Source organism: Lemur catta, chromosome 12, assembly GCF_020740605.2.
Source record: "Lemur catta isolate mLemCat1 chromosome 12, mLemCat1.pri, whole genome shotgun sequence".
Taxonomy (NCBI): Eukaryota; Metazoa; Chordata; class Mammalia; order Primates; family Lemuridae; genus Lemur; species Lemur catta.
The window spans coordinates 58,159,099-58,173,726 of record NC_059139.1 but is presented as its reverse complement, the minus strand read 5'-3'; the positions used below and the strand labels follow the sequence as shown (position 1 = coordinate 58,173,726).

Below are 14,628 nucleotides of genomic sequence, written 5' to 3'. Positions count from 1 at the left end.
TAGAAAAACTCAACTGTGAAGAGCCTAATGCTCTCAGACTGCCCTCCTTCCCAAAGGGAAGAAAAGTTCTGAGAGTTGCTTTCTCTGTACCTGTAGTGTGAACTGCTTTCCCTGTTATAAGGAACACTTGTTCTAACAGTTGCTCATATCAGTTAAAAATGTTTTTTGTATTATGTACCGCATACCTCTGATTTGTAGCCAAAGTATTCACTTTATATTTTAATTAAAGTTCCTTTTTGTTTTGAAGTTTGCTTGGCCCCACTTTCCATGGAGAGGTAAGTGATAGGTTACATTCTTTGTACATTTGAATAGTGGGTTTTGCATGAGGAGTAGGATATTGCTTATTCTCTATAATAGCTTTCTTGCTGAACCTGCTTTCCGTTTTCTTAATTGTTCAGCTCAAACCTCATGCATTTTTCTCTACCCCTTTATCTTCCTGAGCTCTCACTTTGGTCTACTACTTCCCTTCATACGTCCCTCATCAAAAATATATATTATGGTCAGATTTACTCTGATTTTGTCTCATCCCGTATTGGGTAAAGAGGGTGTTACATACAACACCTTCATATTCACTTGCTTTAATTCTTTTTGCCTGTTCTTTGTTGCATGTTGCCTGGTCAAACAATCTGCAAGTTCCCTTTGATGGGAGAAACCTACTATTCAAATGCACAGTAGGTGGGACCTATGACCTAAGGGAAAAGTTTAAACCTTCAGCTACTACCCTTATGGAATGCCAGAGTCTTTGCTCTCCTCGCCTTAGCTGTCTTAACTTTCAGTTCCAGAATGTTCATGATATTCTATTAAAATTTCCAACAAATAACAGGATTATGTTTGTATAACAAATGATATTTTAGCTATGTTCACTGAAAAGATTACCTAGGTTTTATGTGGTATTTGTTTTCTCTTAAGTTCTTCCCCCTCTGTCCCTCACTGGTCAAAATTATGGAGACTAAGTTAGGATGGAGACTAAAACTGTCTTTGGTGACTGTTTTAGTCAGTTCATCCTGCTGTGACAAAGTACTATAGACTGGGTGGCTTATAAACAGCAGAAATTTATTTCTCACAGTGCTGGAGGCTGGAAGTTTGAGGTGCTGGTGAGGGCCTTCTAACTGGTTGCAGACTGCTAACTTCTTGTATGCTCATGAGGCAGAAAGACAGCAAGCTAGCCCTCTGGTCCCTTAAAAGGGCAGTAATCCTATTCTCAAGGACTCTACCCTCATGATCTAATAATCTCCCAAAAGTCTCACTTTCAAATAGCACACTGGGGATCAGATTTCAATATAAGAATTTTGAAGGGGACATAAATGTTCACTCTGTAACAGTGACTTATGTTGTGTACCCTGAAATAGAGTTTTGTATGATTATTTATGTATTAAGCTTTTTTAGCTTGCTCTATTACAACTATGCTTTTCTATATTTGTGTTTATGTTCCATTTTAAATTTCTAAAAGTTTTATTCGTTAAAATTTCTGAAGTGGTTTGCAACAAATGATATTGCTCCTTAAATTTTAAAAATAAAGTATATATCAGTGCATTCTGTATTTTCTGCTACATATTTTTTCAATGCTGTTGAACTGCTTTAGTAAGAGTTGTAGTGGTCTGATATTTTATGTAAGTGGTTTATACAAGAATGATCATTGAAAAATTATTTTAATAATTTAGCGGAGTACAATACCAGATTGGCTTTATTATCTGAGATGCTGCTGATAATCTGAGCATAAGTGAAAAAAGCACTGAGTAACCAAAGTAAAAGTCATAAAGTACACTGAGATTAATATCTTTAGCTTAAATGCCAGAGGTACACTTTCTAGTGAGATCCTTTTAATGCTCTATTTGTTACATAAATTTTAATTCAAATTTTTTTTCACATTTCAAAATAGTACATGCCTACAATGTGAAAAAAGATGGTAAACTGATAAAAAATAAAAATAAGGTGATAGACTATATTCCCATCACCCAAAGATAATCACTGTATAAATTTGGTTGTATTTCTTTTTGATCATTTCTATTTATATTTCTTCTCCTGCTTGTGTGCATAATTTTACATTGTGTTTGTTTTGCTTAACATATTAACATAAAACCATTTTTCTCTAATTGTATTTTTGTAACTATTATTAACTGTTACATAGACTCTAAATCTAATAAACTTTTATATCTGTCTTCCAAACCCAAATTAGAAAGGCATAGTGCAGCAATTGCAAGCAGGCATTTTGCTGACATAGACATACCAACTAACAACAAAGGAAAAGACTAAAAATTGAGACCAGAATACAAAGTATGGTAAATGGGAACCATGCAGTATGGAATCAAACTGTGTACGAAGCACTGACTATTAAAGAAAATTGTTCAACTGTACTTCTAGGTTTTACTTTCAATCCATGATCATGGACTTTAGATGGCTGCTCCATGTTTGTATGCTGTACTTCTCAGACAGCTTTTTCAGCCTGAATCCTTTCTCTTCAAACCTTAAGCATGCCTGCCTCAGCCTCACTATAAGCTCCTGAAACCAGACCCCATCACTCATCTTCACACTACCACATCCACAACCCTACTTACATGTGCAACCCCTCTTCTGTATTTTTTTTAAAAATTATATATTTAAATTTTGTCCTGTGGAGGAAGTATCCTGTCTGTCACAGCCCAATTTCCTATATTTATGCTCTGTACCCTGTTCTCTATTCCTTCAGCTGGATTTTGCTGCTTTGGCCATTTCTTCTCTTCTGTGTCATCAGTTGTACCATTTCTGTTAGATCATTCCTGGTAGCACACACATTTTTTTTTTTAAAGATCTCCCATTAATTCAGGTATCTTCAGGGGTCAAGAAATGAAAAAGAAAGAAAAAGAAAAGGAAAAAAATGAAAAAAAGATCTCCCATTAAAAGTAATGAAAAGAAATAAAGAAAAGTCACTCCCTGCCTCCCTCCCTTTATAAAAAGTAAAGTCCTTCCATATCCAATTCTTAGTTTTTGTCCTATGTCCCTTTATAGCCAAATTAATTACATGAATTATCTATGTTGTGTCTACTTTTGCATTTCCTCATTAATTATTTAGTCTTATACCATGTTTTACTTTCTTTTTAGGTGATTCTACTAATGCCTATGGATTTAAATACCACAATTATGTAATGATCTCAAATCATTACTGAACTCTAGGTTCTAATATGCAGTTACTCTTCTGACACTTAAAATTCAACATGTTTAAGTTCTTCATTTCTCCCTCCTCTATTCCATATCACAAAATATACACTATCTCCCTCAAATCAGAAATGTGGCTATCATACTGTATTGTTTGCTTTTTTCACTCCCCTCAGCAAGACCTTTTGATTTGCTATCCAAGATATATCTTCCCTACTATTCTTGCCTCCCTCTAATTCACAGAGCAGCAAAAGGGATCTTAAAATATGTATTGAATTACTTCTCTCCACTGCTTTGAGACCATGATTTTAGCATAAAATCTAAACTCCATTCCATGACCTGTGAGGATTTGCATGATCTGTTTTCTTATCTCATCAGCCTCCCTCTTGTGTCTCTCCTTAGTGCTACTGCCTCAGTGGCTTTTTAGTTACTGCAATATTCTGTGTTCTTTCGTATCTCTATGCTTTTGGACTTGCTGTTCTCTGCCTGGAATGTTTTTCCCTCCATTTTCTCATTCTTTATGTTGCCTCAGAGAAGTTTTCTTAAGCTAATATCTAAGACTGTCTCTCTCATTCTCACTTGTGTGGTTCTTTCATGTAGTATCACAATTTATCACTTATTTTTCATTTTTTCAATTGGTTACACTCTACCCCAACTAGAATATAAACATGAAAAAGTCAGGGACTTCAGCTTTATTGGGCATGGTTATATCTCTGTTGCCTGGCAGAGTACCTGAACACAGAAAGCTCACCACAAATATCTGATCAATGAATGAGTAGAGGAATAACAGAATAGAGCAGTAAGTGGCCCTGAAAGCATCCAGCAGCATCCTTAGATTCTACCTTTGAACAATAATTGTTACTAGTGAAGTCACCATGAATTATCCACTAAGAGCTGTAATAAGTCTAATCCATTTTAGAAACATGAGTTTACAAAATAAGATTAAATAGGCTTGAATATATTTAAGAAGCATGTTTCTTAGAAATCATAAAGATCTTAAATAAAATATTTCAGTATTATAGGGCTCTAAGTATAACCTGTTTTCTTATACTAAAAGTTCTTTAATTATGTATTATTTCTCAAAGCTGAACAACTAATTTTAGTCTTCATAAATGAGTTATTGCTTTATTCTTCCAAGTGTTATGCACTCATCCTCATTATTTGTGGATTCTGTATTTGTGATTTGCCTACTTCATAAAATTGATTTGTAACTCCAAAATCAGTACTTGTGCTTTTGTGGTCATTGATGGACAGAGTGGTGAAAAATTTGAATGGCTCAATGCTCATGTTTCTTGTTGAAGACTAACAGGGCAACACTCTGCCTTCTTGTATCAGCTGTCATATTATGAATAAGCCTCCCTTTTATGGTCTATTTAGGGCCACATTTTTGCTTTTTGTTAGTGATCTCATTGTTTAAAATGGCCCCCAAGCATAGTACCAGAAGATACTGTCTGGTATTCCTGAGTGCAAGAAGGCTTTGATGTGCTGCATGGGAGAAATGTGCTGGAATGATTCATGGTACTCAGTAAGATGCTATACTTAGGATTACAGGTATTAGGTAAGCTTTGCTCAGGCATGAATTACAGTGTTGTTGGCTATGAATTCAATGTTAGTGAATCAACGATATGTATTCAATAAGGCATATTTAAACAGAAACACACATAAAACAAGGTTATGTTTTAATCAGTTGATGAAAGTATTATGACCAGAGGCTTGCAGGAACCTAACCCTGTATTTCCCCTAGGAACAATGGTTCAGTGTTCGCGGCGACTTTATAGAACATAACTACCGCGAATAACAAGAATTGACTGTAAGTTAAAATTCTGGACTTCAATCGAAATTTCAGGAAGTGCCTCCTCATCTGTTAATTGTAATTCAGGGACTTTTTGTTGAGATATGTATTTTGTTTTAAAACCATTAAATGAAGAGAAGAACTAAATTCATTTGGTTTAGTCATCCTTTTTGAGCACTTACTATATGCCAGTAACTGTACTAGCTTTGAAGTATATAAAAACAAGGAAGTCCTAAAATCTTTACTCCAAAAAACTTTCGGTTAGGGTAGCATTCCATTTTAATCCAACTGATCTGACACCAACTGGGTATACTGTAATTCTGTTCTGACACTGAGTGCCTGTTAGCTCAGTCTTCACAGGTTAAAGTCCTCCGCAAGACTACCCTCACTTCAGACATCAGCTTCAAGTTCTTGGAGTACCTAGGCTACCTGCACTTCTGACTGACTGACTACAAATTTGGGTATTTCCATAATCCTCTCAGGTTCAGTAATTTGCTAGAATGACTCACAGAACTCAGGAAACTGTTGTACTTATAATTATCAAAAAGTTTTTTTAAAAAGATACACATAGGGTGAGGTGTGGGAAAGTGCAGAATTTCTATGACTCTTCCCTGTGGAGTCAGGGATCTTGCTCTCTGGGCACAAAAATGTGTTAACCAGTGAGGCAGTCCTCTGAGCTTTGGTGTCCAGAGTTTTTCTGGAGTTTGATTGCATAAATCATTGATTTTAAATTGATTTAAATGATTGAACTCAATCTCTAGCCCCGTCCCACCCCTGAAGATCAGATGACTCAAAGTCCCAACACTTCATTCTTGTGCTTCGTGTTTCTGGTAACCAGCGCCCAACCTGGAGCTATATGGGGACCACATTGAGTCACCTCATTAGCATAACAAAAACACCCCCTACCACTCAGGATATTATAAGGACTTCTGAAGCTCTGTGCCAGGTACTGGGGACAAAGAGTAGATATATTCTTTATTACACTACAGGGAGATTGGTCTATAAACAAGAGATAAATTAGGAGTTTGCCAGGTGTTTATAAGCAGAGAGAAGAATATATATGCAAAAGCAGCAGGAAATGAAAGAATTTGTGAGGAATCAAATATCATTTAGTCAAGCTAGAATGTGGGAATGGTTGAAGATGAATCTGGAGAAGTAGGTAGAGGTCAGATCATGAAAGGCTGTGGAAGCAGGAGGTCACAAGCCCCATAAACATTTGGGCCTTGTAATATGTGTTTTAATGGATAATTTCAAACATACAGAGTAGACAATAATATAATGAACTCCTATGTGCTCATCACATTTAATAGCTGGTGGCCAAACCTGTTTTATCTGTACTCCTCTTTATCTCCCCTACCCCCAATATATTTTGTAGCAAATTCCAAACATCTTATTATTTCAGTCATAGGTATTTCAGTGTGTATATCTAAATATATGAGCTTTTAAAAAATTACCACATTCTCATTATAATAACTAAAAGTTTTTAACAGTAATTCCTTAACATCATCAAATATCCAGTCAGTACTCGAATTGCCAATTTTGTAGTGTTTTTAAAAACAAATCAGGCTGGGTGTGGTGGCTCTTGCCTCTAATCCCAGCACTTTGGGAGCCCAAGATGGGAGGATGGCTTGAGGCCAGGAGTTTGAGACCACCTGGGCAACATAGCAAGACCCCATTTCTATGAAAAAAAATTAAAAATTAGGTGGGCATGGTGTTATGTCTCAGCTACTTGGGAGGCTGAGGCAGGAGGATTGCTTGATTTCAGGAGTTGGAGGTTACAGTGAGCTATGTTTAAGCCACTGCACTCCAGCCTGGGGTGATAGAGTGAGACCCTGTCTATAAAAAAACAAAAAAGCCTCCAGGAAATCAGTTGCTAATATTTTTTAAAAATTGAGATATTTCACATTAAAAAGTCTAGATTATTGCAATTGAAAAATTGGAAAGTCTGGCAATACTAGGTCTGCATTTCTTTATAACAACAGGGCCTTGATCAGAGTCCTTGCCTAACTACCTTACTCATTGCTTTACCCTGAGATTTAAATAGGCACGTACCTTGATAAGATTTCCATTATGGAAAAATAACTAAAGGTGGGCTCAGAATGAATTTGGTGAGGAGTATGTCCAGAGGAAGGCTGGGTGGCCAATTAGAGAGTTTTGCAATAGAGCTACAGAGGACGATATGCTGAACTAAAGTTTGAACTATGGTTTTTGCAGTACAGCATGCAGAGTTTAGAATTTTAAGAGTTGAACAGGCTTGATGATAGCATGTGGAGAGGGCACATTGAAGGTAAGATCTGAATGTCGAATTTAAGTGACTGATAGATTGTGGGACCACTTGTTAAAACATGAAATTTAGAATGAGCCAGTTGATGCCTGGGAGGGAATAAATGATTTGTTTGGATCTTGTGTATTCCTTAGCTTCGGATTACAGTATTCTGACTATGTGGTGGAGGTGAACACGCCTAGTTGCTGTTGGAGCCCTAACTGAAGGTTAAATACAGCCATGAGTAAAAGGTTTTGTAATATAATGATTTTTTTCTAATTCTGAAACTAAATTAAAGGAGAGAAAGAAAGGAAATGTAAATATGAAAGCATTCAAACTACTCTATGACTATCAATTCCACAAAATGAAGGATTGTTGGAGAATTAATGTGTTCTCCCCCAGCCCCCACCTTGACTGCAGAGTTCACTTCATTTACTTATAACAATAAGCCTATACAATCTTAATATATATTAATACATTCTCAGTTGTAAGAAATACACATTCAAACAGCATTGCAGGGCCTGGCATCTAGTAAGTGCTTGGTGAGTATTTGCTGGATTTTAACCTAAGCCCTTTTAAGGCTTAAGCAGTAGTATCGGTTTCGGATTACAGTTTTCATCTGTTTCCCTACAGTGTCTTCAAAAATAGGAAACTCCATAAATATTTGTAGGGTAAACAAGTAATTCTGGTGATTTTAAGTGCTTTATTTGAAAGGATTCCTCTTTTTCCTTTTTCCCCTTAGTTTGAGGTGGTATCAGCATCCTACAGAAGAAGAATTAAGAATCCTTGCAGGAAAACAACAAAAAGGAAAAAGCAGAAAAGATAGGTAAGTTATATTGTTGAGCTTGTAAAGTGTTAAATGTTTAACACAATTTATGTATCTAAGGAACATTTACCGATTATGTTGTAAGCAGTTGATAAATTTGAAATCAAAACCCATGAAAATCCAATATGTAGTAATCTAATATAGACACACAAAACAGTGATTATTTTACTCAAGAATGGTTAACTTTATTCCTCTTTGTATGTAAATTATGAGACAAAATAGCCATCACATTAAAGAAAATTTAGTCAGAGTTGATTGGGGAGAGAACTGTAACCCATGTCTTTGCTCTTTATCCTGCAACTCATTTAAAGATGTCAGTTGATTTGGGTTCTTTTCCAGGTTTTGCTACCACTTTGTATTGTGTTATTGGGCAAATTGACCTGCGTTTGGCCTCATATTCTTCATTTTTAAAATAAAAGGGGTGGACAGTGTAACTTTGTAAGTCTCATGTAGCTCTCGAATATCCTATCCATGTTTAAAGTTTATGAGGAGAACTGCCTGAATGGACCACGGTAGCCTCATCTGTGAAATGAAAAGAATGAACATGATTATTTTGAAGGATCCTTCCAGCTTTAAGATGTTATATCTCTATTTAAATTGAATTCTCAGGGAAAGTGCGTGGTAATTAGCCTCTCTAAACGGGCCTTAGTTTTCTCATCTCAGGATCTAGGAGAACTACTTAGGTCGTCCTCTCTGACTCTGAAATCATGATTCTAATATATTTTAAAATGTAAGTGACAACAAATTATCACCAAATTTCTAATGTATGTCATAAAAATTATGCTAACCTGATGTAACCTACATTTGTAGGTCCAAAAAAATTCATTAAATATTAATGATTATTTGGTATGAAATTGGAAATTTGAAGACTGTCTTTTCTGATCTTACTACCACCCTCTTTTTCACTTACTACAAATATACCTTGAAGCTCATTAGAATATTAATTGTAAACCTTCCTTCTTTTTATTCCAGTAGTTAGGTTCCTTAATGAAATATTCCTGCCTAACATAGTTGCTAAAACACTTTTACACTACACATTTATTTTTAATCTGCACAACAATCCTGAGTATTAGCTGATAATTTAAGTTACACTTTACTAATGAGAAACTGTTGATCAGAGATGTTAGATGAGTTGTCCACGTTCACATACCTATTAAGGCCCAGGATTTTAATCCAGGTTAGTTTTTAGTTTCTGCGTTTCTTTTTAACTATTACACTTGCTGCTATCATATCCAACATTTGTAAAATTCAGTTAGTATAGCAGTAGTCCCCAACCTTTTTGGCACGGGGCGGGGGGGGGGTGTCATGGAAGACAATTTTTCCAAGGACAGGGTTGGGGGGGTTGGGGGAGGCAGGCAGAGCTCAGGCAGTAATGGGAGTGGTGGGGGGAGTGCTATAAATACTCTTGCCCACTGGCAGTTCACCTCCTGCTCTGCCTGCCCCCCTCCTAAGTGTCATGGAAGATGATTTTTCCATGAGGTAGGGGAAGTGGGCAAAGTGGGGTACGGCGGTGGGAGCTCTGCGGGCCGGTTCCTAATAGGCCATGGACTGGTACCTGTCCTCGGCCCAGGGGGGTGGAGACTGTAGGCATAGGATTCATTTCATAAATATTTGAATTCTCATGCTTTATAATCAATAATTTTATTTTACAATAATTTTTATATGTTGAACATGTTTTACATTTACAAAAAGATAAATTATTGATGCTGTTGTGTTCATAGTAATAAGAATTATTGTTTGACTTATTGACATGAAATAATGTTTACTGAAGTTTTCCCAGTTTATACTTATTCAAGAATAAATGCAAAATTGTTTTCCAGTTTTGAAATTAATGTTATTAAAACTTAGTGTATTACTTTCTATATATGTTTGTTTGTTTTTAGGAATTAAATTTCGAGATGATACAAGTGCACCTGAACAATTCTATTATTTTCCTTCACATGTGATTTTTAGTAAAAGCTATTCCAAGTTAGTCTTTCATCTTTTTGAATTTCTCATGCATATAAATCTTATATTTCTTCAACTCTTGACTTGTATATAGTTATAGGTCCATTTATATGTATGTATGTATGTGCTTAATATCATTTCAAAGAGAAGTGTACTTTGTCTTCATTTGTGTTTACTCGTATGCCTAAAGAAAGAGATGTTAGGTTGTCTTTGAATCTGCAGAAGAGAGAGTAGGAGAAATGGGTGAGAAATGATTTTGTTGCCATCACTAATTAAGTAATTCTTTACCTGATCTGTATATTACACGATAATTTACCTCCACATTTTGTGGTCCTCCTTTAAAAACTACCTTTGAGTATCTTACTCTCCTTTTTGATGAAAATATTAGAAATTCTGCTTCTCTTGTTCACTGTGAATTTTAAAATCTCCTTTGTAATTAGTTTGAAACAAGCACTTGGATTAACAGTGTAGGTAACTTGTTTTTTGTGTCACTTGTCTGATTTTTATAGGAAATATAATGGTCACATTGAAAGTAAGCCATTAACCATTCCAAAGGATATTGACCTTCATCTAGAAACAAAGTCAGTTACAGAAGTGGATACTTTAGGTAAGGGAAATCTTGATAAAATATTCTGGAAATCTTAGTTTTATATTATGGTAGTGAAAGTACTTTCATCTTATCTATTTTAGCTAGATTTGCTTTATATGTTTTTCTAATCATTAAATCCATTATATAGAATATGGACTCTTTCTAAGAACTTAGAGCTCAAAAATGACTTCATTGATTTAAATCTCTTTTTCTGTTCTCCTAGCTTGTGTTATTTTGCCCATTTTTCAGAAAAGGCTGACTTACACAAATTTCTTACACAGTTTCTGTTTATTAAGTTGAGATCACAGTCGGTTTTTATGATCTAGAATTCTAGACTTTTTTTGCTGTCTGTGCCAGCCTCCTCCTTTTCTAATGTGACTGGCAAAACTTCATTTGAATACAGTTGAACCTTGAGCAATGGGGTGAGGGAAGTAGGGTTGCTGACTCCAGCGTAGTCGAAAATCCGAGTATAACTTCTGACTCCCCAAAAACTTAACTACTAATAGCCTGCTGTTGACTGGAAGCCTTATGGACAACATAAATAGTCGATTAACACATATTTTGTATGTGTATTATATACTGTATTCTTACAATAAAGTAAGATAGAGAAAAGAAAATGATATTAAAATCATAAGGAGGAGAAAATATATTTACTATTCAATTAAGCAGAAGTGCATCATCATAATATCTTCATCCTCATCATCTTCACTTTGAGTAGGCTGAAGAACAGGAGAAGATTAGTCTTGCTCTCTCTGGTGGCAAAGGTAGAAGAAAATCCACAAATAAGTGGACCTGTGCAGTTCAAACTCATGTTGTTCAAGGGTCAACTGTATTTGTATTAAATTACCTATATTTTACTTACTGTTCACAAAGTCTGAAAAACAAAAGAAAAAAATTAGCTATATTTACGATAATTTAATTTTATTCTCACATTTAGTAGAAAGGAAAGTAGTTTTAGAATAATGAACTGGATTAGGAATTGGAAAACTTAACTTAAGATTCACCTTTAGCCATTGGGTATCTCTGAATAAGTCATTTAGTTTTCCTCCTATATCTTAATTTCTATAATTATATAATGATTTTAAGTTTAAAATGAAATTTATATGAAATTATTCCTAGAAAGGAAAGGCATCTAAGATGATATATTATTTAAAACACTGGTTTTTAAACCTTGGTATGTATCAAAATCACTTGAGGAACTCTAAAAATAAAGATTCCCAGCCGGGTGCAGTTGCTTATGCCTGTAATTCTATTCATTAGGGTTAGGAGGATCATTTGAGGCCAGGAGTTTGAGACCAGCTTGGGCAACATAGTGAGACCCTGTCTCTACAAAAAAAAAAAAAAAATGCTGGGTGTGGTGGCACAGGCCTATAGTCCCAGCTACTCAGGAGGCTGAGGTGAGAGGATTGCTTGAGCCTAGGAGTTTGAGCATTCAGTGAGCTATCATCACCCTGCTGCACTTCAGCCTGAGTGACAGAGAGAGACCCTTTGACAAAGAAAGGAAGGAAGGAAGAGAAGGAAAGAAGGGAGGGAGGGAGGGAGGAAAGAAGGAAATAAGGAAGATTTCCTATTCTACCCTTGGAGATTCAGTGAATCTAGAGTAGGTTCTGAGAATTTGTATTTTTAAAAGTACTCCAAGTGACTTTGATTTTTGACCAATTTTGAGAACCACTGGCTTATGTGATAAATGAAGAAATATGTGTTTTTTTTAAATGTAATTTTAATAATGTCATATAACCTATCATATCAAAAAGGGCAGTTTGGCCCTTTTTGGGTTAAATCACACCACCCACAAAAAACCTTAACAGATTTATCTAGCATCTCATATAGAATTATTTTGTGATACAAAGTGGCTTCAAAAAATCTGAAAGTTGATTAATACGTCTACAGAGATTGTATTATATATATGGAAAGGGTGTCCTAGAACCCCAAAATATCAATGAAGAACAATGTAAATCAATTGTCTAATATTCAGACTTTTAAGACTGGTTATGTCATCTTTTTACTTTTTAACTATTTTTTGTGCAACATTTAAAACATTTATAAAGGTACTTCGACTTTTTGATTAGTAGTTGTCATATTTGTTTTAGTAATCTCATACGTGTGCTTATTTGTATAAAATGTTCACAGACATGTATAAATACAAGAATATATACTCATTCTTCCTTATTTTTAGTTTTTGACATTTTTGCTAATAGCTAATGCTTTTGGAATAATTAACAGCTAATTAACTTTAATATATCTTAAAATTATTGAGTATCAAACATTATTTTAATACTTACATTAACTAATCCTCATAATTTTGAGGTGGGTAATTGTTATCCTTTTTTCCCCCCTGATTAGAAAGAATTAAATAACTTGGGCGGGGTTACACACTGAATGTCTTAGAGCCAGTCAGTGAGAATTAGGCTATTTTAATGAACTTAAAATATTGAAGTTAGGGTAATGTAGCTTCAGCATATAGTTTATTGAGTATTTGGTTTCATTTGTACAATTTTGAGAATTAGTTGCAAGTGGTACTAGTTTAACAACTGGTCACATAATATCAAGAGCATTTCCAGTTAACCTGACTAGCAAGGAAATGTTTATGCTTATAAATATATAGAATCCTTTGTGAATTCATGTTGTGTATATGTGTTTAGGTAACAGTAAAGGGTTTTCTGTCTGAGTATCTTTTGACTTCAATATTCTATTAAAAGGCATATATATAATTACATTATTGAATACAAAAAGATTATAACACTTAAATGTATAACCAAGAATATATATAATTTGAACTTTTGTTGAATGTGTGTATTATTGATATCCCAGTAACTATCTTGAAAGTCTATCTCAGTTTGTATTAGCTATTTATTATAAGAACCTCTTCCAGAACACAGAACTTTTGAATGTCACTTAGCTGTTTGCTCTGAGTGAGTTCCCTTGAGGAAGCCTTGGAGAATTAGAATACTTACTTCGATTATTGTCAATAAAAATTTAAAACATTTAGATGAATGGATTTTTGTTTGTGTTTTCTATCCATCTCCTTGTCCTCCTCCTTGTATTTAAAAGGCTCAGTGTGGATTTTTTTTTTTTCTTTGCAAGGGGAGGGTGATTGAGTGATTGAGGGTAGGCATCCTACAACCATTTTAGAATAAATCTTTCAAGCTCTTGTTCAGAAGCTCACTCAATCACAGCAGAATATCTAAAGCAGTTAAAATAACTTGAAGCAAATTAAGAGTGTTAAAATAACTCAGAAAATTAAAAAAGTTTACCCAATCATAAAAAGATTTGGGATTTTAAAAACCTTGCTATCACCTCATAGAAATGGTATAAATTTTGGTTAGTCTGTCTTGACATTTTTAATAGGTTTTTGGCATTTTATTTTTAAAATACTTTTTTATAAGGATATTATATCAGGTATAATTGTATTACATTTTACAATTGAAAGTTTTCCAGAGTAATGTAGATCATTTTATTATGTGATAGTAAGAACATGAATTGATGTTTATGTACATAGATTACTTACACATTTTTAGGAGGCTTTCTAAAAATGATGTTGGTATTTTGGACTACACTCCAGTAGAAGAAAACCAGATCATCTATACCATATAAGAAGTTTAAAATACCTGAGATGCAAAGAATGGTGGAATTATATTTACATTCAAAGAATGTTAATTTCAATATAAATGATTATAATGGAATAGTTTGTTTAAGGGGTATGGATTTATGGAAAACCAATAGACATTCAGCTTTTTTTGCAGAACAGAAGAGGGAATAAAAGGTATTATTTATTCGCTTATTTTAATCTACAGTAACTCACAAAATTACTAATTTACCACTAGTACAGTTAGTAACTGTAACATAAACTGTAACATATTCATTTCTTATTTTATAGAAATGAATAATATAAGTAAATCTTTTATATTTTAGACTAAGTTTTATTCTAAGTTACGGTTATAGGTAGGTCCTTACAAAAAAATTTTATGATTTCTATAAAAAATGGCTGATTAGTTAAAAAAATACCAACACATTTACAATCATATTTTAATTATTTTATATATGAGGCATTGAAATTTAATTTTGGATGCTAAATAACA

At 34.2% G+C, this 14,628-nt stretch overlaps 1 protein-coding gene across 1 annotated transcript in view; it reads left to right on the top strand.

Moving 5' to 3' along the window:
- The window catches only part of TMEM161B (transmembrane protein 161B), a 72,255-nt gene that overhangs the window by 26,391 nt on the left and 31,236 nt on the right, over positions 1-14,628 (top strand). Inside the window, exons 3-4 of the mRNA XM_045565886.1 lie at positions 7,930-8,013; positions 10,470-10,604. Coding sequence (XP_045421842.1) covers positions 7,930-8,013; positions 10,470-10,604 — 219 coding nt within the window. The remainder of the gene's footprint in view (positions 1-7,929; positions 8,014-10,469; positions 10,605-14,628) is intronic.